This window comes from Vigna umbellata, chromosome 7 (genome assembly GCF_029865625.1).
Source record: "Vigna umbellata cultivar VRB3 chromosome 7, Vumbellata_1.0, whole genome shotgun sequence".
Taxonomy (NCBI): Eukaryota; Viridiplantae; Streptophyta; class Magnoliopsida; order Fabales; family Fabaceae; genus Vigna; species Vigna umbellata.
Window position 1 is genome coordinate 25,714,254 of NC_142171.1, and position 27,447 is coordinate 25,741,700.

Genomic DNA, 27,447 nt, shown 5'->3' on the forward strand with positions numbered 1-27,447 from the left:
TCAGCCTCCGCCGCGCCACCAACCGCTGCTGTCACGGAAGCACCATTAGATCACCTCCATCGCCTTCATGATTGCACGATCCGCAAATCAAAAAGCCCTAAATTCCTAAATCACCTCCCAAACACTATTACGCTGATCCCTCAAGACGACGATGATACTGACCAACCTTTCTCAATTCTAAGTTCCACACTTTTTCTTATCAAATTGCTGGGTTAATAATGGCTGCCTCATCTTTGTCACTGACATTCCATATCAGAAAAACCCACAGCGGGATTTCATCTTTCAATTTTCATCCTCTCATCCAAAGGGGTAGACAATCTCTTAAATCGACCTTCTCATTCTCAATCCTTCAAGGTTCTCCCCATTTCAGACCTCCAATTGCAATTACCCCTTTCCCACTAACCCAAATACGAGCTTCTTCTGATAAATGCTTCGACCCTGCTGATGAAGCCGAAAGGTTGCTGCTTTCTGGGGAAAAGCCAGTTAAATTCGCCTTCTGGATCATATTTTAGGCCTCTTTGTCCCTGGCTTGGTTCGCTGTTTCAAGGGATGCAAATGCTGCTGTTGACTCCATCAAAGCCTCTGGCTTTGGCTTGAAAATTGCCAATTCTTTGAGGAAATTGGGTTGGCCTGATGGGGTTGTCATCTTCACACTTGCCACTCTTCCTGTGCTGGAGCTTCGTGGTGCTATTCCTGTGGGTTATTGGATGCAACTCAACCCCACAACTTTAACAATCTTATCCATTCTGGGAAATCGCAGAACGCCGAAAACCCTAAATCTCCAAGTTGGGCCCAGGCGGAATCTGCCGTGTAAAATGCAGACACATTCCCGCCAATATGCAAGAGCTGGTGCGCAAAACTAGGGTTTCTGGTCAAACCCATTCTCCACGTCTTCCGCAACAATCGCGCCATCCACGCGTGATTCGGTTGATCGCAGACCCATTCTCCACGTCTTCCGCAACAATCGCGCCATCCACCAGCGTTCGGTTATTCAACCAAACTGACGCTCGGTTACGAAACTTTCGTGACGTTCGGCCCTACTCGTGATCGGACATTTGACCTAACGGACGTACGGCTTCAAACGTCCAGCAATCAGCTTTGCCAAGCGTTCTGCCTTTCAGCTTCAATGACGCTCGACCATCCATGGCCACGAGCGTTCCAGCGTTCGGCCATTCGGCCACACTGATGTTCAACCACTCCGCCTTACTCATGTTCAGCTACCCGTCTCTACAACGCTCGTCCACCATTCTCTCGTGGCTTTTCGGCCTAGAGCGTTCGTCTCTTCGCTCATCATCGACATTCGGTCCCTAGCGCTCGACCTGACGTACCTCTCGACCGCTCGTCAATTCATGTGTATTTCCAACACCGCTCGACAACCCTTGTTAACGAGCGTTCAAAGACCACTCACCAATCCATTTCAGCGAGCGTTCGAATAACGCTCGACAAGGCATGTGAACGAGCGTGCAAGAAATCGGCCGTTCGTCCTGGGACCGCTCGTCCTCATCCTTCGGACCGGAACGCTCGACAAGGCCTGTGGACGAGCATTCAAACAATCAGCCGCTCGTCCTCAGACCGTTCGTCCTCGACTTGGATTCGAACGCCCGACAATCAATGTGGACGAGCGTTCAAGCTATCAGACGTTCGTCCTCGACTTGGATTCGAACGCTCGACAATCAATATGTGGACGAGCGTTCAAACAGTACATCGTTCGTCGATCCAATTCAACGAGCGCTCGTCCGCGACGCAAGTAACGTTCCTTCTGTCGACCTCAGCGTTCGGCCATCCGTGGCCTCCACCATTCTGCCACCAGTATCAGCAGCGTTCGGCCATCTTTGGCCTCGACCGTTCGGCCACCCGTCACCCTTACGTTCGGTGACTCGGTCTGAACCGTGCTTCCACTCGGGTCCACAAGCGTTCGCCCATTCGACTGAACCTGATACTCGCACACGAGCGCGTATACTCATGATCGGCCTCTTGGCGTTCGGTCACTCGATCACTTCCACCGTTCGTCCCCGCTCTTAGGATGGGAACGCTACACACTATATGTGGACGAGCGTTCAAACAGTACATCGCTCGTCAGTCCATTTCAGCGAGCGCTCGTCAAGTCCATATCAACGAGCGCTCAGAAAACCGCTCGACACGCAATGGGACGAACGTTCAAACCATCCTCAACATTCATCGACTCCGTCCTCAATGTTCGCCAACTCGTCACCAACGTTCGGCAGCTCGGTTCCTAAGCGTTCGCCCACTCGAATAAGTAACGTTCGTCCTCCCTTCGGATTTGAGCGCTAACACTCGACACTCAGTGTGGACGAACGTTCAAACAGCAGACCGTTCGTCCTCGCCATTCGGATCAGCACGCTCGACAATGCCTATGGACGCGCGCTCAAGTAATCGATCGTTCGGCCTCACCCTTCGGATTCGAACGCTCGGAAACGGCTGTGCACGAACGTTCGAGAATTTAGCCGTTCGCCCTCGGGTTCGATCGCTCGGCAACGCTAGACAATCAGTAGGTGTACGAACGTTCAAACAATGGGCCGTTCGGTATCCCTTCACCTTCAACCGCTCGTCCTCACGTTCGGTCTCTACCGCTCGACCATTCTTCAATACGAGCGCTCCCGCATTCGGCCTCATTAACGTTCGGCATCTTGGCAGCCACCGTTCGGCCATTCACTTCATTAACGTTCGGCTATTTCCGCAGGAAGCATTCGGTCACTTCATCTTTTTGACGTACGGCCTCAAGCGTGCAGCATTCGGCCTAATGAACGTTCGGTCACCAGGTTTGCAATTTGACCAAATGGTCTCACTTATATACTCAATATTATTTCTTACAGTGCAGATAATCGTCTCTTGTACATAAAAGCGGACACCTGAGAGCCGTCCATCCTGAATCACTTCTCAACCTGGTAGATGTTCGCCCTAGAACACCCAAGTGCATTGAACAAAGGGACACACTCCCGCTGGTAGATGTTCGCCCTAGAACACCCAGGTGCATTTAACAAAGGGACACACTCCCGCTGGTAGTTGTTCGCCCAAGAACACCCAGAACATCAACCGCTCGACAAACCATGTCCACGAGCGTTCTACGGGATACACTCCCATGGGTCACTGTTCGCCCAAGAACACCCAGTACATTCGAGATACACTCCCACTGGTAGATGTTCGCCCTAGAACACCCAGGAGCATCAAACAAAGGGACACACTCCCGCTGGTAGATGTTCGCCCTAGAACACCCAGACCATCAAACCTAGGGGACCATCCCCGTAGCCTAGCTTATGTTCACCCAAGAACATCAACTTTTCAAAGATTCTGTCTTTCAACGCTCGACATTCAATTGTCAACGAGCGTCCACTCGTTCAGTCGTTCGGCCTCAACGCTCCACATTCAATTGTTAACGAGCATCAACTCAATCAGCGTTCGGCCTCAACGCTCGACAATCCTTGTTAACGAGCGTTCAAATACCGCTCGACCTCTCGACCGCTCGTCCATTCATGTGTACGAGCGTTCCAACACCGCTCGACAATCCTTGTTAACGAGCGTTCAAATACTGCTCGACAAGCCATGTGACGAGCGTTCAAACTGTCCACGCATTCAACCTACGTGTCGAGCGTCCAAACCGCCCTCACGCTCGACACTCCATTTGGATCCGGTCACTCGACGCAAACGACGTTCGTTCTCTTGGGGCCAATCATTCGGCCATTCGATTGTCGAGCGTTCGTCGCTTCGACTATCATCGACACTCGGCCTCAAGGGCTCAACACTCACTCAGTGATTATTCGGCCATCGTTCCATGTCTTTGACGTTCGGCCTTTAGCGTTCGGTCATGCACGATCTCAACATTCAATCGTTCGGCCATACTCTTGTTCGGCCTCGCGTACGTAAATGACGTTCGTCCTGAAACGTCCCGCACTCGGCCTCGCCTCAGAATTCGAAACGCTCGACAATCACTGTGTGCGAGCGTCCTTGCTGTCGGACGTTCGGCCTCGAAGATGTTCGACCATACTTCAACACGGGCGCTCGTCAACCCATGTCAACGACCGTTCAAATGTCGCTCATCAATTCATTTCAACGAGCGCTCGTCAAACCGATGCAACGAGCGTTCAAATACCGCTCGTCAATCCACATCAACAAGCGCTCGTCAATCCATGTTTTCGAGCCTTCAAGAAGTTGGCCGTTCGGCCTCAAATTTGTTCGACCTTTTGTTTCTTAAGCGCTCGCCAACCCAGGTGCACGAACGTTCGACTTACCTTTAGTTTCAACCTCGGTCATACGTTTCCTCACGCTCGGCCTCACTTGTTCCAGCTTTTTACCATTCGTCTTCGCTTCTTTTTGGCTCATCAAACCCAATTGCTCGGTCATCCTTGATTTAAAACGTTCAATCCACACATGAACGACAACCACAAACACGCTCCCCAACACAACCTCCCTCAAACTCATAAGTCCTATAGTTACCACGTTCATAAACCGGAACGGTTAACTCGGACTTGGGGGGCATGTTATGTAGTAAGGATATTTATGTAATAACATAAATATCTTAGATATTTTAGCCAGTTAAGATATTTGTCAAAGCCACTAGCCACATTTTTAGGTAAGGTGGTTATTTTTATTTTGCTTATAAATGCAGTGACAGGACCAAAGTCCAGGTACGTTCTCTTTATGCTCTAGAGATCCTGAATAATATTTCAGAGCAATATCCAATTATTCTCTTCAGAGCTTCAGCTCCATAACTCATATCTGACTTGAGCGTCGGAGTATCTTTGCAGGTACCTCCCCCTCCTTTGGTGAATACGAAGGACAACAGTTGAAGAAATGCAAGCATCCCAGACATCCAGGAGCAACAGAGACACACAGGAAAATGTACACCGAAACATGTTATGTAGTAAGGATATTTATGTAATAACATAAATATCTTAGATATTTTAGCCAGTTAAGATATTTGTCAAAGCCACTAGCCACATTTTTAGGTAAGGTGGTTATTTTATTTTGCTTATAAATGCAGTGACAGGACCAAAGTCCAGGTACGTTCTCTTTATGCTCTAGAGATCCTGAATAATATTTCAGAGCAATATCCAATTATTCTCTTCAGAGCTTCAGCTCCATAACTCATATCTGACTTGAGCGTCGGAGTATCTTTGCAGGTACCTCCCCCTCCTTTGGTGAATACGAAGGACAACAGTTGAAGAAATGCAAGCATCCCAGACATCCAGGAGCAACAGAGACACACAGAAAAATGTACACCGAAACAGGTTGTTTTCAAACAGATTTGCATGAGTTGAGTGAGGAAAAAATCGGTGAAAATGATGTTTAAATCAAGAAAAAGAATATAAGAAACTCAAGAATTTAAGATAAAAATTTATGAAAGTTAACCAGTGATATGAATTTAATAAATTAAAAAATTATATATTTTAAATGATAGAATTGGATAATTAAAATAAAATTAATTATTTAAATTTAAAAAAGTAGTTACAAAAAGATAAGAGTGTAAATAATTTTTAATAATAAATAATTATTTGAATTAAAACAAATAGTTACTAAAATGATAAAAGAAAAATAATTTTTTTATTATAAATAATTATTTAAATTTAAAAAGGAGTAATTAAAATGATAAAATTGAAAAAAAATGCATCTCTTTATAATTAAACATTAAATATGTTTTTGGTTTTTTATCTGAAAATTAAAATTAATTTCTTTTTCAAATTTTAGCCTTATCTTATCATTTTTAAAAATATTTAAATTTAATTTTTTTCAATTTAAATTTTATTAAATTTATTTAACATTTTAAATAAGTTTCATTATTACAGTATTTGAATTATTTACATTTTTGTATATATTTTTACCTTCATGATAAAATTTAAATTATTTATATATATATATATATATATATATATATATATATATATATATATATTAATTGAGAAGTAAGTTTGAAATAAATATATTTAATAAAAAAAAATTAAAAATATATGTTATAGTACTAGATAAAATTATAAAGTATCTAGTTTCTATATTTTATAAGAAGTATATAATTTTTTTTTTTAAGTAAATGACGTGTGAAATATTTTATAAGAATTATATTATAACCTCTGCAGAGGAGATTTTATACAAGTTTTATAAATATACAAATAAAATATTTATAATTCAATTTAAAAATAAAATATAATTTTTATAATAATTTAGAAAAGAAAAACATAATGCACCAATTTAAATAATTTAAAATGTTACAGACAGAACAGTTCATCACATCATCTGTAAGGAATCTTCAGCCTTATCCGAACAAAATCTCTAAGAAAAGCTTTCAGCCTTATCCGAACAAAATCTCTAAGAAAAGCTTTCAGCCTCAACCATTATCAGGGTGATCCGTGAACAAAGTTTTCTGTCAAAGGGTACATGAATCTATCCTGCAAAAAACTTTCTACAATACCTTAACATTTCAGCACAAATCAAACAATTCTCTCAACTACTTCTATACTACCTTGTGAAGCCATTAATGGCTCGTTTGGTTTTCTTTGTTTTGCTCTTTGCTGGGCAACTGACTGGTGGATTCAGTACCCAGAAACTGACTCCATCTGACAATAGAAAGAGGTTAACTGTTCTGAGCATTGATGGTGGCGGAATAAAGGGGATTATTCCAGCAACAGTTCTTGATTACTTAGATAAGGCTCTTAAGGTTCATTCTTACTGTTAATACTATATATCCATGTACTGAATTTGCATGAATGAATGCTTATGAGGTTAACTTGAATGCAGGCTAAGGATCCAAATGCAGATTTAGCACATTATTTTGAAGTGATAGGAGGGACTGACACTGGTGGACTCATAGCAGCTATGTTAGCCACCCCAAGCCCTGATGATGCTACTCGTGCTGCCTTTACTCCTGCACAAATTGTAGACTTCTACAAACAAAATGGCCCTCATATATTCAATGAATCTAGGTAAGAATAGCACTGATATTCTCAGAACATCGTCAATATTAACTATTAAAAGGCAACTAATTATAACATGCTTTTGTTTTGTGTTTCCTCTTGACGAAACAAACTAACATGCAGACCTGGAAACGGTCCCAAGTTCGATGGGGAGTTTTTACATAACGTAACTCGTGAACTCTTGAAGGATACTCGACTTAGTCAAACACTTACCAATGTTGTAATCCCAGCTTTCGACCTCAAGAGACAAAAGCCAGTCATATTCTCAAACTACAAGGTTAGCAGCATAAGTTTTGTATTTATATGTCTGCTACTCTGTCACTTAGACTAATTTCTTAGGCTACACATCATAACTGTTCCAGTACGCTCTTCTCGACTTGCTTACATAACCGAAAAGGAGTACTACTGTGAGGAATGAAGTCTTACATTGGTGAGAACTTCTAAAAAATTAAGGTTTGGTGACTATAAAAGAAATCACTTGCCCTTTGTTATACATCCCATTCTCTCCTATTCTTTCATTTCAAAATTCTCATAATTTTGAGAATGTTGCTGTAAATTTCTTTTATCAGTATAAAATTTTTTTTCTATTATCAGTATTTTCTCAGTTGTATGTGCTTGTGCTGTATGACTGATACCCAAGAACTACAACCAATCCTTATACTAAATTGTCCTTGTTCAATAAGCCAAAAGAAGTACTACTACCAATCCTTACACATCTGTGCACTAAACTGTCCTTTGTTGATACCTTGTTCAATAAGGCTTTCCAAACACTGATTAACATAATATTTTTGTGATGCAGCTTGAGAATGTTCCCTATTTAGATGCCTTGTTGTCAGATATATGCATATCGACTTCAGCTACACCCACTCAGCTACCACCTTACTATTTTCAGAACGATGGAGTTGAGTTCAATATGGTAGATGGTGGTGTAGTAGCTCAGAATCCGGTACATGTCAATTATGATGCATGCATTTATATATATACACGACTCAATGTCTCAAGTTTAACCATGTGAAGTGAAATTTGACAGACACATGTAACCGTAAGTGAAGTGTTACAACACGCAGAGTATCCGAAAATCTTGGTCTTGTCTTTGGGAACTGGACATACAAAATATGTGGAGAGTAATTTTTTTGATGCTCGCGTGGCTGCCTTTGGACAGAAGATATATGGGATGCTATTGCAACAGATATGCAGGGTCGTGCTTCTTCAGCCATGGCTAAATACTATCCTGCTTCACTCTTTTCAAGATTCCCACCTTCTACGAGTACATACCTTCGAATTGATGTATGCATGTAAAAATCTAGTTGACATTTGACTCCCATTAATACTTTTATTCCATGCTCATAATATATGCTTTAAGAACTATTTCTAAAATAATGATGTTTTGATAATATTTTTTTTAACAACCTTTTAACACCATCTACATATCATTCTGTGATTGGTCCATGTTGGTGTTTATGATTATTATTATTGACTGTGGAGTAATTTTGGACTAATTACAGAATGACACGTAGATGATGTTAAAATGTTGTCAAAAATATGTTGTCAAAATATCATTATCCTATTTCTAGTTTGGATAACGATGATTGATGTAATGAATGGCAGGAATACGACTTGAATCCTGATTTCTCAAACTCAGTTAATGTTACTGAAGAAAACTTGGAAGGCCTGGAGAAGACTGGAAAACAACTGCTACAAGAAAAAGTTGTGAAGATGAATTTGGACACTTTTAATATAGAAGAAGGGGTGGGAACAAATGCTGAGGCTCTTGACAGGTGAAAAAAAAAATGAACAAATTTAACCTTTTAATTTACTTAAATATTTTTATGCCTAAAACCTACAGTGATTAAAGCTCAATTATACTGTATTTTTCAATTCAATTATATATAATATCGAATTCTGTTTTGGTTTTATAATTTTGTGAAGGATTGCTGATATTTTGCATGGAGAAAGACAACGTCGTCTGGAAAGGAAATCTATGAAAAAAGGAGGAAGGCCATTTCTTGAAACTCTTGCTCAAGCAAATTGGGCATTCCAAAAGAACATTTCTTGAAAAAATAAGGTTCTATGAAAAATGTTCTCTTTTAATTTAGTAGGTTGGACAAGTTGTTGTTTATTTTTTTTTGGTAGATCTTAACCTAGAATCTTGAAAAGTTTGACTAAAACAAACTTGGGTTGGTCCATTTCGTCATGTTCTTTTTTAATTAAAATTAAGAGGATTTTCATTGTATCATTTTAATGAAATGGAAAGTTTATTAAGCTTTAAATATAATTTCTTACGGGTAAAGTGATAATTGTAACATTCCCTTTATTATTATTATTATTATTATTATTATTATTATTATATATATATATATATATATATATATATATATATATATATATACACTACAAAAAAGAAGGGCATTACCGAAGGCCAGAAGCCCTCGGAAACAGCCCAAAACCGTCGGTAAAAGGTAATTACCGAAGGCTTATCGACGGCCAAAGAGCCCTCGGTAAATCCCTTGTCGCTAACATTTACCGAGGGCTTTTGCCCTTCGGTAATTACCGAGGGCCAAAAGCCTTCGGTAATTACCGAGGGCCAAAAGCCTTCGGTAATTTCCGAAGGGTGAAAAAAAAAATAGGGCGTTGGAATGCTGCATAAGATACTGTGGTTTTATGAAAACTTCAAGCTAATAAGATACTTCCTATTAGAAGTATTCTGTTTTTCCTTCCAGACATCCAGCTATCACAGGCTGTACAAAGGTGAAGAAAATGAGGGCCTTTGACATGCCATAAGGATACTTTATTGATCTCTTTCACCAGTATATGACTATATATTACATGTGGTGAGCTCTAAATCAGGGCTACATTTCATAATTTTAAACATAAACAATGTCAAAAAAACATGTTGAATACTTGAATATATATATATACGAACATTAAATTATGCCTCATTTTGAAAAATTGAAGGCATGCATGAAGCATAATAATCCACAATAAAACAGACTTACCGCTATAGCAACTAAACCTAAAAGATCCCTTGCACCTAATTTGCCCATGTCAGTTAGTATAATTGAAGCAAGGAGTTGGAGTGACTTCAACCCTTTCTTGTGTTTATTTTTTGTTGCATCAACGCCAACCTCCTCTGTGACTTCACTATCGCTGTTTTGTCCATTGCTATGTCCAAATAAATCAGGTTTACTAACTCTAAACCTTGATTGCATATATGCAGCTGTTCCTCCAGCAATTAAGATACCAGATGCAAGTAATAAAGTTTTCCTGTCATCAACCCCATGGAGAAAGCATCAGCAATGTTACAGTATACATGCAAATTAGTTCAACAACAGTAGGTTTCAGTGGTCCCAGTCAGCAACCAAAGTTTGGTGTATTATGAGTTCAGGATACTACTGCTAATACATGGAAAAAGGGTAATGAGCAAAGCAAAACAAACACTTCTCAAATATATGTATGACGGTAATGTAAAAATCAAGAAGAATAATACAATTTCATGCAAAGTTAATCAACCCAACACAACATGCATTGCCTTTAAAAATAATTGAAATAATAGAGAAGAAAATTTCAGATCAAATATGAAAAACTGTACAAATGCTTCTGCCAAGACAGAATTGTCCCCTTCTTAGACAATACTCATTGTAACCAAGTCTCATAAATTCATGTAACACCTCATAAGCCCTTATAATTTCCAATTAAAATTGCAACTTATACGAATTAACATGGCTTTTGCTTCACCCAAATGAAACTACTGTTAAACTGTTTTTCGTCGCACAAAAACAGAACAAACTAAGTTTCCCCACTAATGAAGTATAGGGACAACCTAGGTATCAATCCAAAGACTCGGCTAAAATTAAGTCTAAAGTGTAGAGTTAAATCTTGTATTTATTTACTATCTAATAACTACTAAAGCAAGGTGGGGAAATGAAATATGAAACAATGAAATTAAAGAGAAAAGAATAAAGGAATCAAATCTGTATGAAAGAAAAAAAAATCAAGAAATAAAATGCAAAGAAATAAAAACAAAACTGGAACCTAATCTAACTTGTGAAATAACTGCATAACAAAACAGAACCTAACTAAAATGAGAACTGAGTGCAATTAAAACTCACCTAATACAGCAAAATGAAACTAAAACTAAAACTGAACAAGATTCTAAGAGTAGACAGTTCAACATCTAATCTACTAAACTTAGTCTATTCATAGGAAAACAAAAATCAAAGGAAAATTAAAATGCAATACAGATCACTCTAACCTAATCTATATATCACCAGAAATCAACCAATAACAGAATTTAGAATTGAAACAAATCAAAAACAGTACCTAAATTCTAAAAACAGTATCACAATAAAAAAAACAGAATTGAAGTCATAGGTGAATTGCACATTGAACTGAATAAAAGAGTGCTTAGAGCTCTCAGGAAGACATCCTGATAATATGAATTCCAATACAGGATATTCTAAGTCATATTTCAGAACTGTAAATTGACTCTTTCCACTAATTTTTCCAATCAATGTTCATTAACCTATTCATCAATCTAAAATGCACAAACAAATTCAAGAAACACATATTTGAATCAATTTTTATGCATTGGACTGTTCTCTGTCTCGAGAAGACATCTCGATGAAGAATGCTCGCTACGGAGACATTTAATTCCAAACGGAACCATAAAATTGCAGAGTTACAGAATCCAAATCATTTTCTCAACACATAACAAGTACAGAAATCAAAAACAAAGAACAAAATCGAAACATAAATAAGAACAGAACAAGAACACAAAATCAACTTTATTAACATGAAAAGAAAATTTTACAAACTACCGGAAATCACCAAGACTCTCGCGGCCTGTCACCCTCGCGATCGTCTCAACAAAATCCAAAAGTCGAGAACTCTACTTCTACGAAAGCGGAAAGGAACCCTAACCTAAAGAGCTTAGAACTATGAACAGAGAGTGTATCTCAAAGTGTGTCCAGTATTCTATTTACAAGGTGAAAGCCCTTTTTATAGGGTCAGAAAAACAAAAGAAAACGAAAGAGGGAAAAGGAAAGGGGAAAAAGAAAAATGGGAGATGGAGAACCTTGCTGTGACGCTTCGAGCTCTCCACGTGGCAGCTCCGGTCAGCTCTTCTTTCTCACTGGTCAGCTCCAGTCGTCTTCTTCTCTTTATCTTCACCGGTCAGCTATCCAGGAAGCTCTTCTCCTTTGGGCAGGGTTGATCTTCTCCCTTCTCTCTCTTCACTCATGGGAGCCCTAGCTTAGCTCGAAGGTTCTTTTCTTTTACTCAAATGCACGAAGACTTCTTCATTTTGCCAAAATGATTTGCAAACCTGAGACCCCCAATGACAGCCTCTGAAACGCAACGTTTCATTAAAGGAGAATTGGCCCAATTGTTGCTCCCTGCTGTTCAATAGATTCAGCCACAAAATAGCCCAAAGATGGATCAGAGCTCAGTGTTTCTGCTGGCTGTTCAAGCCCAAACCAGATCCTAAAATAATAAAAGAGTTAGAAAAAAAAAATATTATGAGATTAAAACCTATTTAAAACCAAACATTTTTATTAAAAGAATTTCAAAAACATACTAATTTCCTAATTATTATCAAAGATTAAAAATTACATCTAAAAACCTATTTTTAACTAAAATTTTACAAAACTAAAGAATTAAGAGAAAAACATAAAACTAGCCTAATTCTAAGAAATTAAAAACTAAAGAAATCTAAGAAATGATTTTTAACAGAGAAAAATATGTAAATCTAGAGTGTTATCAACTACCAATAACGTACATAATCCTGAAAGCAAACCATAAAAGTTCTCAAAGCAGTGGTGAACAAAGAATCATACCAGGGTCATCAAAGAAGCAACCAATTCCGGTTGTTGAGATTCCAATAGCATGTGCTTCAAGGTACAACACCTGTCCAAGGACTCCAGTTTCCCAAAATAATCGTGATCATTCCCACCCACCAGAGTGGCTCCAAGAGATAATAATACCCACCAAAACCTACAAAATGGCAAAGAAAACAAAATCATGTATAACCAAATACAAGCAGAACATATGGCAGAACTGATTTCTTCACAAATTTCACAACCACCCCCAAGGCATGTACAAGCAGTGAGTTTTTCATTGTTCAGTTCTAAAGAATTTAAGAACCCAGCAAACTCAAGTTCAAGTTCTAATCCTAAATCAGTACAAACATTTTCAAAATCAGCCAAATCAACTTTCACATCATCAAAAACTGCATGTCTATCATCGTGAGCATCTGATTCCTCATCAAAAAGTGCATTTAAATATGTGGAATCATCAAAAACACTAAATGCAGGTATATGAACTCTATCGTAGCCGGAGGGACTTCGGAGCGGGGTTCTCGCCGTGGTTCGAAACTGCGTCGTGAAACTCTCCCGCGCCGTTGTTGGCGTGGTTCCGTGAAGGTCCAATTCCGATCTCAAGCGCAGACTTGGGGAGCGCGGGTTTGCGGGGTTGTGGTGGTGGAGCTAGCGGCTTGAGGGAGCAGGTGGGGAGTGAGAATCGGTTGCGATTGGTCCTGGATCCAAGGCGGTGGGGGCGGGAGTCGAGGTCGGAATCAGGTTCGGCGGCAGCGGTGTTGATGCGCTGTGTTGGTGTGGTGGTTCTTGCCGCTGGCTCCCCATTTCAAGAATGGAAGGGCGAACTTGTGCAGAGGCTGGGACTTCACCGGAGGCTACGGCGGTGCGGTGGACATTCGGAAACGCAGAAAGCTCTGGAAGCTGGGGGAGGATTGTGTATTTCGAAACTGTGTTGTTGGGAATGAGAGTAAGAAAATGGGGGAAAAGGAAGAAGAGAAGAGGAACACAGATAAAAACGCTCACGGAATGTTTCATTCGAAGAGGGAAACTAAACCCTTTAATCCAATTTCTTGAGCCCTTTACTGGCGGCCCACATCCTTCGGAAGATCCTTCAATAAAAAAGATTACCGATGGCCTATAGGCCTTCGGTAAATACCCGCCGGTAATTTTAACATTTCTTGTAGTGATATATATATATATATATATATATATATATAATTAAGAGGATTTTTATTGTGTCATTTGGATAATTGAGTTTCTTAATTAGAGTAGGGACAAGAACATATGTTTTTGGATTGGAGAATGTTAACCAATGTCCTTAGGATATTGTTTCAAGTATCTTTGATTTTATTATATTTATATTAAAATTTTCAATAATTAAATTAAAATAGTATAAACGCATATAACATAATAGATTTCTAAAGATAAATATTTATTTTATCTTTTATTCTTATAATATTTTTTAAACACAAAAACAATTATTTTAGAATTGTTTAACGTCTTTATCAATAAGTAAGTAAAAATATCTTTCTAACGTTTAAATACTGTATTTTAATGAAAGCTTGAAATGTGAAAATCTGAAAGATTTTAAAAGATGAATGCTTCAAACGTTTGAAAGGAATGGTCTTTAATTTTTGGGGAAAAAAAAAGAACGTCTCTTTAATTTGGGTGTTGCTCCCTCCACCCCCACACATCTCTTCCTCCACCTCCCCTTTACTATTTTGCCCCTTCCTCCACCTTTCCTTTACTATTTTGCCCCTCAGTAAAATTTTATTTTTAAAATTGTTGTTTTTTAATTTTATTCATTTATAACATATTTCACTGATAACCTACGTAGTTTCTTGTATGAGTAAAATATTTTTCTACAAAGCTTGGTGATCGTGAAAAGAATTATCAAACAATCTTCTTCTTGTTCTCGGTGCAGTACGTGGTGCAGTGCGTTTATGGTGTAGTGTCCTTGTCGTGGTTCCTCTCCAAGTACGTAGTCATAATCCTTCCAATAATCCTAAACCCTAAATCCTTCCATACTTCCAATAATCCTTTTAATATCCAAGCCTATAATCCTTGCATGAGCCGCAAAAACGTAGTAAAATAAAAACGAAACGTAAAAGGAACACTGCCTATGGACGGATGACATCCTTCAACGGATGTCAACATCCGTTTAAGGCAAAACGGATGTCGACATCCGTTTTGCCTTCAACGGATGTTGACATCCGTTGAAGGATGTCATCCGTCCAGAGGCAGTGTTCCTTTTACGTTTCGTTTTTATTTTATTTGTTTATTTTATTTACAGTAATTTATATTTAAATTTATAATTTTAAATGTTATATATGGTTAGTTTTTAAACGTAATAATTTTGTTAAAATATGAATTTGTTAAAATATGAATTTGTTATAGGTGGAGAAGAAGCTTAACGGAAGAGAGAAAGGTAAACGAAAATGGAAGAGAGGAAGAGGTGCAGAGGGAAGTAAATCAGAAGTTTTAAATAAATTAAAATATTAAAATAATAAAAATAAAAAATTTTAACTTTTGAGGATATAATTGTCATTTTAGAAGGATATAATTGGCATTTTAGAAAATTGGGGAGGTGGAGGAAGAGACGTGTGGGGGTGGAGGGAGTAACACCCCTTTAATTTTTGCCAAAATGAAAAGTGTAAGAGCCTGAAAATGTAAGGCTACTGGGCCCTGCAGCCTGGTCCAAGAAGCTAAGGGCACTAGGATCTCAGAAGATGTCTCATTTTTCCAGTTTTGAGTTCATTTTTCCAGTTCCCCTTTCTCTCTCTAAACTTATCTCCATTTTCTCCTTCTTGCTCTGCCTTCTCTTTATCCTTGCACTCATTTGAACCGTTGAAATTTCAAATAGGTGGTGTTCTTTCGCTCACGGAGTTGAGAGCTTCCCTTCTATCCGATTAGATTTCTATTTGGACGGGTAAGTCAGTTTCTCCACTTTTTCTTGAATTAGGGCATGCAACTTTACTGGTTGCATGGTGCTCCTTTTGATTCTCTGTCTATTCTAGCTCTAAGAGCTGTTTCCATCACCATTTAGGTGGTTGTAGGGCACTGTTTAGGTTTTCTCTGTGAAGACACGGTTAGGGCACTCTAGTTGACTATACTACTCAACTTCAAGGTAAGGGGAGCTAATTATTTTTGTATGAATTTATTTTATAAAAATATATGCATATGAATGTTGAACTGGTGTGATCTTGTGAAACTGTTTTATGACTTTTATTGTATTGGGTGTTATAACTGAAACTGTGAAATTGTGCATGTTGTGATGTGATGAATTTAATATGTTTTGAATGAGTTTGTTGGCTGAAAATGATCTTGTTGGAAGGTCTGGAGTAAGGGTTCTGTAATAGCATGTATATAGGTATTAAATAGATGTACAGGTACTGTTTGAGGTTGCTCTGAGAGGAAGTGAAAATATTAAAATTAGGCATTTCAGATTTAGAGCATAAGAGAACATGGTAGATAATTTAAATAAATTAATTGTTAATTATTGAGAGCCTTTCTTTGTTGGTAGGATAGAGAACCTTAAAAACCTGAGTTGGCACATCCCTGATCATAGAGCTGCCCTGGCCTGGTCCAATCAGTTGTGACTAGTCATATGTGCTGGCGTCGAAGGTGAGTTTGATGCATTCAGACATCTGGGTCCTCTCCGGTGACCAATTGGGAAAAAGAAAGATCTCTACTAGGATGAAAATAAAATAAAACAAGTTGATTGTAGATGCATAAAGTTATCATGTTTTAATTTCTAGTCAATTATAACTTTAGGAATCAGTCACTGTGTGTTTGAAATTTAAAGTAAGGATCATATATATATATATATATATATATATATATATATATAATAAAGTAAGGATAGTCATTTCTTATATTGAAACGTGAGTGTTAATCAATAATTATATTACTTGTAGGTATGTATAAATTGATGCATTTTATGAGTTGTGGGTTAGTTGGAGTTGTTTGGTTCTTGGTATTGATTAACTTAGATTCAATTGTGGAGATGTTATTTTTATAATTTGTGAGTGGTGAGTAATGTATATTGTTGAGATTGTGTATATGTTGATTGTGGCAGAAAGTATATGATTACAAAGTGATGAAAGTATGATCCAAGTTGTAAATCAAGTTCCATCTGTGTAGGATGTCTTGGTGAGATCCTTAGTGTAGAATGATTGCATGGTAGCTCAGTCTTGGGGGTTTTCCTGACGCTCCAATGGTCTTTCATTCTCAAGTAGAGAGGATTGATCCATGTGGTGAGGAGTAGCAGGAGGTCCTAGTCTTGGAGGCTTCCAATATGCTCCAGGGCGCGGAACGGATTAACCTCGTGAGTGTGGTAGGGTGGAACCCATTGGCAACGGCTTTGCAAAGCAGTAGAGGTCACCACGAGTGCATAACCCGCCATAGCTCGGCAATCATTCTGGTCCGGACGTGTCGGTCTATAAAGCAATGAGTCTTGTGATGTCAATGTACCATGTTTGAGTGACTTTTGCATGTCGTGTGTGATTGAATAACATGATTTTTATCTAGCTCACCCTTGCTTGTTTGTATTGCTTGTGTATGTTTCTTCTTGCGATGATCATCCATTTGGATGGGAGCATATGGTGAGGAGGTTCCTTTAGAGACGGCTTTGGATGTTGAGGACAATGCTGTCGCCTAATCTCCGGTGGTGTTATTAGTTATTCCTGAAATTTGGGATACCGTTTTTCCTTCCAGCTTATATTTAGATCTCTTTAGAGTTTAAATTTAAATTTTGAAGCTATCTTGAAGATGACTGTAATTCTAATTACTCTCAACTGATTTCCTATATTATGCATGTGACGTCTTTATTATATATGGTTTCTATATAATTGGGATGCTCAAAAAGCGTCTCTTTAAAATTTCTAGCATTTTTCTAAATTTTTCTGTGATAGAAAATTTGCAATTTTTATGAAAAAAAAAATCCTCTTTCTTCGTATTGCTTTTTGTCAATCTTTTAAATTATTTTTTTTGTTTTAAATTTGTATGAATGATAAATAGAATGATAAAAAAATTCAATTTTATTTCATTTTTCATATTATTGGTTTTGTTTCTGCTTAGTTGGATTGAGAAAAACAAACCACATATAATCAGTTTTGAACTTGAAGATTGATTGAATATATGAGTTTTATCCATATTCTTTTTTTAACGTTTAATTATATTATAAGTTTTAGTAACATTAAAATGAAAGCAAAATAGTTAAAAAGAAAAATAAAGCCTTAAAATTATCTTATCATTTCATTATTTTTTTTAATTTTTTGTGTGTATCAAATAAATTATCAATTAATATAACACTTATGAATATATTTATCCTCTTATAATAAAGTAAAAACTACATTAATAATTATTGATGTCATAATTCATTTAATGTCACAATTAATTATGAAATTTTGTAAATTTTAATGTTTATTAATTATTCTTAGAATATCTCAATACAATAACAAATAAATAATAAACTAATAAGAAAATAACATGAATATTATATAAAATATTGTCAAAAATATATTTTTTTCTTATTCTTAACCAGTGTCCAAGACACTAATTAGGAGTATCCTTTTAGATTTTGTATGGCATTACTTATTTCAAAAAAATAAAGAAAAAAACATTTGAACTAAAAACAAAAATATCTGAAGCAGGAGTCTTTCATCCTACACCTTATTTTTTTCTCCCTGCACCCCCATAATTTTCAATATCCTATTTTAACCCTGCAAATTTTTCAATAAATTTGAGTGTAGCTCTCTCATGTCTCCCTCTGCACCTCAATCCTCTCCTTTCATGTTTTCCTAACGAGATTCACAAAACCAGAGCTCCATTGACGCTGGAAATGGGAACGATCATGAGGAGATGCAGGCTTCCATGGAAGATGGTCGGCGGGTCGAAACCCACCGCTCACCGGAATCGAAGATGGTGAAGGCTTCGTCGGCGGGTCGTCCTTTTAAAAAAAACGAAATACTTTTTAAAACACTTATTTCAGAATTTTGTTTTTCTCTGGTTTCAGATGATATTTTCCGGATCTTACCGCGACATCAATACAAAAGATAATAAAAGGTTATATTAATAAGAGATAATTTGAAAGAAAAAAACAAGAATAATATGACACGTTTACATTCTTCATAATTTAAATCAAACATGTTAAAGGGCCATTTGCATAGTTGAGTGGACTTTAGGATGTTTTCAGTCAAAACCTTCAAGTAGCAAGATGGGTAAAGCAACACAATCTATAGCTTAAAAGGAATTAAGAACTCAACATGAGGTCATTAGAAAGGTAAATTGTTTTCATGCAAATTAATCACGTTTATTGTTAGTTTAGGCACTAAAAGGACGTTGTTGGCTGGTTTCCTTCAATATTTCATATGTTGACAAAAGTAGACAAAAATATATGTTGACAAAAGGAGAAGGCAGTTGGAATTTGAGGTAGAAGATCATGTATTCTTACGAGTAACGCCAACTACAGGAATCGAAAGAGCTATCAAGATGAGGAAACTGACACCTAAATTTCTTGGACGATATCAAATTCTCAAAAAGATTGGACCAGTGACTTATGAGATAGTGCTACCACCTCAATTGACAAATTTGCATAACGTTTTTCATGTATCCCAACTAAGGAAGTATATTCTAGATCCAAAGCATGTGTTGGAAGTTGATGAGATTTAGGTCAAGGAGAATTTAACAATGGAGGTTAGACCGGTGCAAGTACCAGATGTTCTAATGAAAAAGCTAAGAGGAAAAGAAATTCGCACGGTAAAGCTACTTTGGAATGAAGACACACAGGAAATGACTTGGGAATTAGAGGAATTTATGAGAAAATAATATCCATATCTCTTTTGTTAAATAGTCAATTTTCGAGGACGAAATTTTTTGTTGTTTGAGAGATTATAAGACCCTTGAAAATAGCTTTAATTAAGATGCTAGATTTTTTTAGAAATATGAAAAAAAAATATGTATAAATGCTACAATAAAATACATACAGTAAAATGCTACAGTGAAATATGTATGGTGCTACAGTGAGAATATCTCGTGAATCATGTGTTGTTACAGTACTGCTACAGTAAAAATGTAGTACAAGCTACAGTGCTGCTACAGTGAAATGTAGTTCTGCTACAGTACTGTTATAGTAACCCTAACTTCAACTATAAATAGGGATGAGGAAATGAAGTTTTTCACGAGGAGAGTGAAACTAAGAGTTTCATAGAAAATAAGAAGATTTTAGGGATAGAATCTGAGTTGTAGAGAAGGTAGCAAGAGTTTCTGAAGAAGTGCTCTTTAGTTAGGAAGAAGAGAGAATCAAGTAAGAGGAGCTAACATTTCTATCCTTTTATATTAATGATTTAATATTGTCCATGCCTTGAATTTTTGGTGTATGTCTATGTGTTGGTTGTATAACTATTTATGCCTTTAATTTATGTGTTAGTATTGTTAATGAAAAATTATGTCGTTATTTTGAATCTGTGAATAAGAAATTTGTTAAGAACTAGTTTTGGAACACTTTGGCTAGGAAACACTTGGTACTTAAGTTGTCCATTGTGATGCACCTCTCTTTCCTAGAAGTCTACTCGACGAATTTTTAACTTAATTCTTACTGAACAGATTATGTGCTGTTAATTTATTTTGTAATAATACTCAATTAATATGAAATATGTGATGAATGCATTCTATTATGTTGAATATGTGAACTATAAAAATGTTGGGATAAATACTCAATCAAATTGCGACATTTAAATTTTTGACCATGTTTTCAATTTTCGAAGCTACCTTAGTAAAACTCTAATTGCCACTTAGTCTATCGTTAGTTTAATCTGGAAATTGAATATATGGTTCATAAGACATAGTAATTAACTTTGACCGTCAGAATTTTTAATTTGAGGACTGTACTTAGAGGAAGTAATCTTATAATTTTGGGCAGAAGGACTATCACTTTATATCTCTCTCTAAGTTATCTTGGAGAAATCTAAATTCCCACATCGTTTACCATTAGATTAAGTTGAAATTTTGATAGATTATTACTATAAATTGACCACTCGGATTTGTAACTGAATGTATGTACTTAGAGGAATCAATTCCCTATTTTAGATAGAGTTGAAACCCACTTGAATGTTGTTCTTGAATTTGTCTAAGTAAAATCTCAATCTCTACCTAGTTAACCGTTAGTTAACCTAAAATTTGAATATGTAGTTACTAAGACATGTTGATGTATATTGATTGTTCAATTTTTTTTTTTAAATTAGGTCGTGTTTATTAAAGATCTCAAAATAATGTAGTTTTATGTTTGTGATGAGAAATTTCAATTTTTATTTTATTAATTCTTATATCATAATGAAATTCTTACCCTAGACTCTAGGTAAATTATGATTCAATTTACCCATTTAGATTTTCAACGTGGGACATGTATTAGGAACATAATTTTATGTAACGTCATAACAATTTAAATGGTTGATATATATATATATATATATATATATATATATATATATATATATATATATATATATATATATATTTCGATTGGTAAAATTATGTTGAGGTTGTATTCATTATGGGTAAGATAAGATTATAAGAAGAGCACGATATCTAATTATAGGTGTATCTGACTCGTTATGGGTATTGACACGGAAATGGGTTATTTCCAATTTACAATTAAAGAATGAATATGATTGATTTAGGTGGATGAGATGATATGATTTGTTGATTTTATGAAATGTTGGGGTGGATATAAAGAATCATTAATTATGAAATGATGTTTAAGTTTTTTCTACTACTGGAAGTAGTATATTTGGTTTATACCATAAGACCTTGATATAAGCAGAGTGACTCATGAGGCTTATGAAAGAAGACAGCGAGTGGTCTGACCATAAGGCTTTGACATAAACAAAATACTCATAAGTCTTTTAGAAGCAGGCAAAGAGTAGTCTTACCATAAGGCTTCGAAAAGTAAAACATAGTATACTTGTAAGGCTTAAGGAAGCATGTAGAGAGCAGTCTGAACATAAGGCTTTGTGAGTAAGCAAAATATACTTGTAAGGTTTATGGAAGCGAGAAGGATGATGAGAGAGACATGCTGGGAAAAACTTTCAGGGGTTTTTGTAAAAAGAATAAATTTGTATCAGAAAAATATGTTGTGTAAGACTTGTAAGTTTAATTTCAAACTTATGTTAAGTAGCGAAGACTATATTGTTTAAAGTTTGTAAGTTTGGAACCGTACTTTGAATCGAAATAAAGTTTTGGTTATTTTGATCAAATATCAAATTAAAATTTTTACTATTAGTAATACCCTTAAAATATTTGGGGTGTTACATAGTGAGAAATTGAAACACTTATGCCTAACTCTCTATAATAGATAAACATCTCACTCTCAATAGTAGATGTTTTATAGGGTGACAATCAATCTGCTATACAAATTGCTTCCTATTAAAATTTTCATCTATGTACAAAATACATAGATTGACTATTATTCCATTGTTAGAGAGAAGTTTTTACAAGACTTTATCGAGATTCAAGTGTGAATCTAATTAATTCTCACATTGGATAAAAGTAAAAAAGTTGAATATCTCACATGGATAAAAACATAAACTTGTTGTCTTAATATTTTAAATTAAAAGTAATCTCTTATATAAATTGAATTTAGATTCAATTGGTATTGTTTGTCCCTTAGCCAACTCTTCCCTAAAAACTCGTCAGAGCTATTAAAGTCAATAATTAACCTTAATTACCGACTCATACAAATATAGTATGATATTTGTATCAAAAGTTTTTTTTTGACAAAAAAAAAATGTCTTTAAAAACCCATCTAACTATATTAAATTTATTCCTATATGCTCTAGTCTTCAACAAGTCGATATTGTTCTTACTCCAACCTTACACAATATTTGTTCTAAATTGGAAATGCTTGTCTCAATGGTACATTGTTAACTCAATATTGATATTTTTAAGTGCAGTTTGTGCAAACAGATCTATTCATAATCAAGTTTTTGCATGGTAGTATGAATTTCTTTTATTAATGTTAAATATTCATTTTTTTTATAATATGTACTTAGCAATATGTAATATATAAAAATTAAGATTCTATGATTAAAATTTAAACATTGAATGCAATAGATAATGTTAAAAAAATTCACTAATTTATCCTCTGCACTTGAAGTTTTGTAAGTTTATTAGTGGGTAATATTTTAGGTTGGTTTATAGATTGACTTGGCTCGACATAATTCAGCTCGGGTAAAATTGCAGTATATTTTATATCATTGTTAAATTATAAATTATTATATGCAATAAATATTTCTCACGAAATTCAAATTTTAGTTATACTCAATTTTTTCGGAAAAATCTTCCTTAAAAATCAATTAAAAATTTCCGTAAAATAATAAATTAAAATTTATATTTATATCTCATGAATGAGTTAGGTAGAAGTGTGTGTGCAACATTGAATTAATAGAGTGGTACAATTAGTTATGTCGCATGTTCCTGGTTACAGAGTGGCACCATTACAACCATAGCCATTTGATATTTTGTTGTTGTTTGGATTGGGTCAATGTGTCGGCGTGACGTAGGTGTTTTAAATATTGAGAATCAAATAATATTATTAATAAATTTAAACGTAGGTGTTTAGAACTAGCACATTTTAAACATGCCAAGTTATAAGATTATTAATAAATTTATATTAAGATTAATTGCATCTTTCCTTAATTCACATCCTGAAATGATTTAATATTGAAAATTAAATAAAAAAAAGTTAGAAAGTTATGTTATTTTTAGTTTTTAAACAAATTGTGAATAAAAAAATAAATTCATTTGATATTATATCCTCCTTCATGGTCATCAAACGCAAACTGTGTTGCCGTTTTCATTGTCATTCTTTCATTTTTCTTCCCTCGTCTTTTTTATTGTCGACATTTTATGTTGTCGTGTTATCACGGTAAGTCTTTCTTTCCTTTTCATTCTGAGAAGAGAGAAGTTTATTATCTCATTTTTTTTTCTTGTTTCATAATTTTTTCTTCTTAATGTAAGTATTTTTTAATGTTTTTAATTCAATGTGAAATGAGAAAGGTGATAATAACTTTGTTTATTGATGAAAAATACGTATTTCTACCGTGATTTTAGAGTAAGAAATGCTAAAAAAAATAAAAATGAAAAGGAATTAAAATAATAATTTTTTTTTAAAAATAATAGACTTGAATTTAACAAAAAAAATTGACATATAAAATAAAAAATATGGTTCATACGAAAAAAACTTAAAATTCTATTTTTCTCTACCTAAATATACTTCGATTAAATAATCATTCCTACCTTTCCGTACCGTTGCTCATTCAATTATACAGCCTGCACCAGTTACTAATAATGGAAGGCATTTTTTTATCATAAAAAATGACTAATAATGGAAGGCTGGAGACTTTACCATCACAAATTATTCACTTGTAAACGTAATGCAAAATGATTATGTTAACAGCCAAATTATTTTGATAAAACGTATAATTCTTAATATTCGTAAAAGTTTTATGTGATTCTTTTTTTAAGAAAAGATATTCATCAAATGAAAAATATTATGATTTGAATGCCATGCTTCTTAATTAGGATTCTTTTATTGATATAGAACTTAAAAAAGTGAGGTAAAATAGGTTGATATGAATATGTTTACCACTCATTCTTTTAGAACACATGAATGAATAAGAGAGATGGTAGGTTTAATTCTTTCTATTAGTGAGAAGAATTACAAGTTTAACTCTTTTACTTGTAAAAACATGCTAACAATAACATTTTTCGATCAGAATTTATTTTTCTAGACTAATAAATGATGCAATGCCACACAATATATTAATAAGTTTAAGTATGTTTTTGATTTTTAATTTTTAGTAAAAAAATTGAAATTAATTTTTCTTTTACTTTAATTTAGTCTCTCAACTTTATAATAAATAGGTTTATTTTCTTTAATTAAATGTTATTAAATTTATTTATGTTCCAAATATATTTTATTTTATGATAACATTTCAACTATGTACATTATTTTGATACTTTGAACTTTAAATAAATTTAACAAAAATTGACTAAAAAATAAATTTACAATTCTAAATATAAAAACTAAATTAGTTTAATATTTCAAACATATTTAACCTATATTAATAAAATAAATAAATGACATGTTAAGGATTAAACAACAAATATACTAATTTTAAAAGCCTATAAAAAACACGAAATGAAACATGTGTGTAGTGACTTGTACTATTGTATACGTTTCTTTATTCTACTTATGTCAATCTTTTGGTTGGAATACACAAACATTAAAAAAAGGCTTGGTTATGTGTGCAGACATGGAATTAATTTCTTTTTATATAGTTGGAATTATGTAAGAATTTGACTTAGAATAGTGTGCAAATAAAAGGAGTTTGTTGTCCCAATCTTTAATTAGTTATTTTAAGGTTCAAAACCTTTACATGTGTAAAGGTTTGCGCCACTTTCAACGTTTGATACTGTAACTACTATTAGGAATCAACAAACTAAATTCCAAACACAACGTTAAAGTAATCATGATGACACAATATGACGTGCTGCCTTTTCTCATTTTACTTTATTTTTCAATGAAAAAGATAATAATATATACTTTATTATTCTTTATAATTGGTTGCATTATTGTTTTCATAGGTTATACTCGGATGTCGTGCCTTTTTTGATCCATAATTTATACCATGTTTGACTGTTTCGCTAGAATTTTGTTTTTCCTTTTTAACCTTTTAGTTTTATTAACTTGTAAGATTTGTACAATGTACTTTATCACCTGTACTTTATCACCTTTTTTAGTAGGTTGTCACTTATGTTAAACATTTTGCAATATAAATTTCACTTCATATAAGGGTAAAACATGTTTTTAGTTATTAATATATGAAGCTAATTTATTTTTTTGTTATATTTTGATCATTCTCTTTAAGAAATTTATAATTTTTCGTCATCCAAAACCAACGACGTTTAAAAGAAGCTGAGCTGGCTAACGGTGGAGTGTCATGTCATTTTTTTTCTGACACTGAGTTAATATGTCTAGCTTTTCTCCCTCCTTCACTGGCGTTATCTCAATGCCGCACTGCCAACACAATGTCGCACTGGCTAGCCACCATGCCGCCGTGAGGTCGCTGCCGTAGAAACCCTAATCGTCGCCATCCTCCATCACGCACCTCCACCATCAACACCCAAACACGAGCAACTTCATCGTGCCACCACCCAATGCGAGCTGTGCCATTACAAATTCAATCTCTCCACCACCACTCTCCCTTCATCATCGCGAGGCAGCCATCAAAACCTCGTCATCCTCCAAGCTCGCATCGGACCACCACCAAGAGCAATCATTCGTCGCCGTCGCGAGCCTCCACAGCCATAACCATCAGAATCGCAAAACCCTCAATCCTCTAGGAAACATGCACTGTGAGACTTTTTTCTACGCCGCAAGCAACGTCATTGAACATCCAAACGGCGAAGCTCCTTGCGACTTTCTCCTCCTGACCTATAAGACAAAACCCAGAAAACACAGCAGCCTAAAAAACCCCAAATCAAACCTAGAACAGAAACCCTAACGCATGCCTTAAGCTCGCACAACCCCAACAGCGCCTCACCACCTCCATCCGCGATGCCATCAAACCTGCAAGTAGACCCTAAATTAGAACCTCCAACGTGCTACTATAGGGAAGAAATTGCAACGCGTTTCTCCTTCACGAGAACAACCATCGTCCCTTCTTCATTAGCGTCGTCTCCTTCCTTGCATTTTCGGAAAACAACTTCGCTTCCTCCGTACCGACGACAACCTCTTCCTGTCAAGGCCTAGGCCGCCGAGGTCATTCTGGCCACAAGATTCGTCCACATGCTCTCTGATGCCATCGAAGCACTCCAGCACCTGTGCCTGCCTTCGTTCCCATGGTCCAAGTTCCCTTTTACCGACTTCTTCGCCATGATGGTCATGTTCTTCACTCTACGAGCATTAGATTAGGGTTGTTGTTTTAGGGAATGGGAGTGGGAAGAGAGAGGGCGTTGTGGCGAGGCTCCAAAAGAAGAGGGGCGGTTTTGGGGAGAAGATCGTGGGGGCTGAAGCGGTGGGAGAGGAAGTGGGAGAGAGGGGTGAAGTGAGGGTTGGCGTGGGAGGTGATAGGATTTGGATATCAGGGGCGTCGTGAAGTTCCTAGAAGAACTGCTAGCAGTGGCCGCAAGGGGCGGCGGAGACCGCGAAGGAGTCGAGGTGGATCTCGCCATGGAGGGCCAGGTTGGTGAGGAGGAACTGTCCGAAGATGGCTGAAGGAGTTGAGACGACGCCAGTGAGAGATGTAGAGAAGTTTCTGTAATATGGTCATGAACATATGGTTTTGGGGTAATGGGGTTAAAGCTATTTGTTAATTTGTTTGGACTATTTAATAAGAGAATGAAAGTTTATGTTAAGATACTTAACCGCTGTTAAGATCAATTCAAAAACAAATCTGTAAAACTCATTCAAAGATAGAGGTAAAATCTATTTAAACAAAATTTGAATGACTAAAGAAAGCTATAAATCAACTTAAAAATTAAAATCTTCAAGAAACTCAAAATTTCAATACTCAAAACCTACCAAAGCACTCTAAAACTAGGTTAAAGAAGGTAAAATTCTGAACTAAAACAGAAAGAAACTTGTAATGAAACTTCCCAAGCAAGTCTTAAATGTCTAAAGAAAAATAATAACAGTTTCAAAAGTCAGT

At 35.7% G+C, this 27,447-nt stretch overlaps 1 protein-coding gene and 2 pseudogenes across 2 annotated transcripts; 2 read left to right on the forward strand and 1 right to left on the reverse strand.

The window, feature by feature from the left end:
* The first annotated feature begins 218 nt into the window (after positions 1-218).
* On the forward strand, positions 219-863 carry LOC148195576 (uncharacterized; annotated as a pseudogene).
* Positions 864-6,314: 5,451 nt separating this feature from the next.
* LOC124828851 (patatin-1-Kuras 2-like) lies at positions 6,315-10,381 on the forward strand (annotated as a pseudogene). The gene is made up of 8 exons (XR_015780850.1): positions 6,315-6,667; positions 6,748-6,932; positions 7,047-7,200; positions 7,723-7,869; positions 7,954-8,210; positions 8,532-8,701; positions 8,853-8,988; positions 10,141-10,381. The product of XR_015780850.1 is annotated as a patatin-1-Kuras 2-like (transcript).
* A 602-nt stretch (positions 10,382-10,983) lies between these two features.
* LOC148195577 (uncharacterized) lies at positions 10,984-26,674 on the reverse strand. Its single transcript, XM_088095247.1, has 5 exons — positions 26,619-26,674; positions 26,284-26,366; positions 26,146-26,231; positions 12,758-13,405; positions 10,984-12,404 (listed from the first exon to the last, which is right to left on the reverse strand). Exons 1-5 carry the CDS (start codon positions 26,672-26,674, stop codon positions 12,387-12,389), a joined length of 891 nt encoding a protein of 296 aa, XP_087951373.1. The 3' UTR covers positions 10,984-12,386.
* Positions 26,675-27,447: the final 773 nt, after the last annotated feature.

Coding starts and splice junctions, on each gene's coding strand:
- LOC148195577 (XM_088095247.1), bottom strand. CDS start 26,674: ATGGCGAAGAAGTCGGTAAAAGGGAACTTGGACCATGGGAACGAAGGC. Junction 26,232..26,283: donor CGTTAGGGTTTCTGTTCTAG/GTTTGATTTGGG, acceptor TTTGTCTTATAG/GTCAGGAGGAGAAAGTCGCA. Junction 13,406..26,145: donor AAAAAAGTCTCACAGTGCAT/GTTTCCTAGAGG, acceptor TCAAGCCGCTAG/CTCCACCACCACAACCCCGC.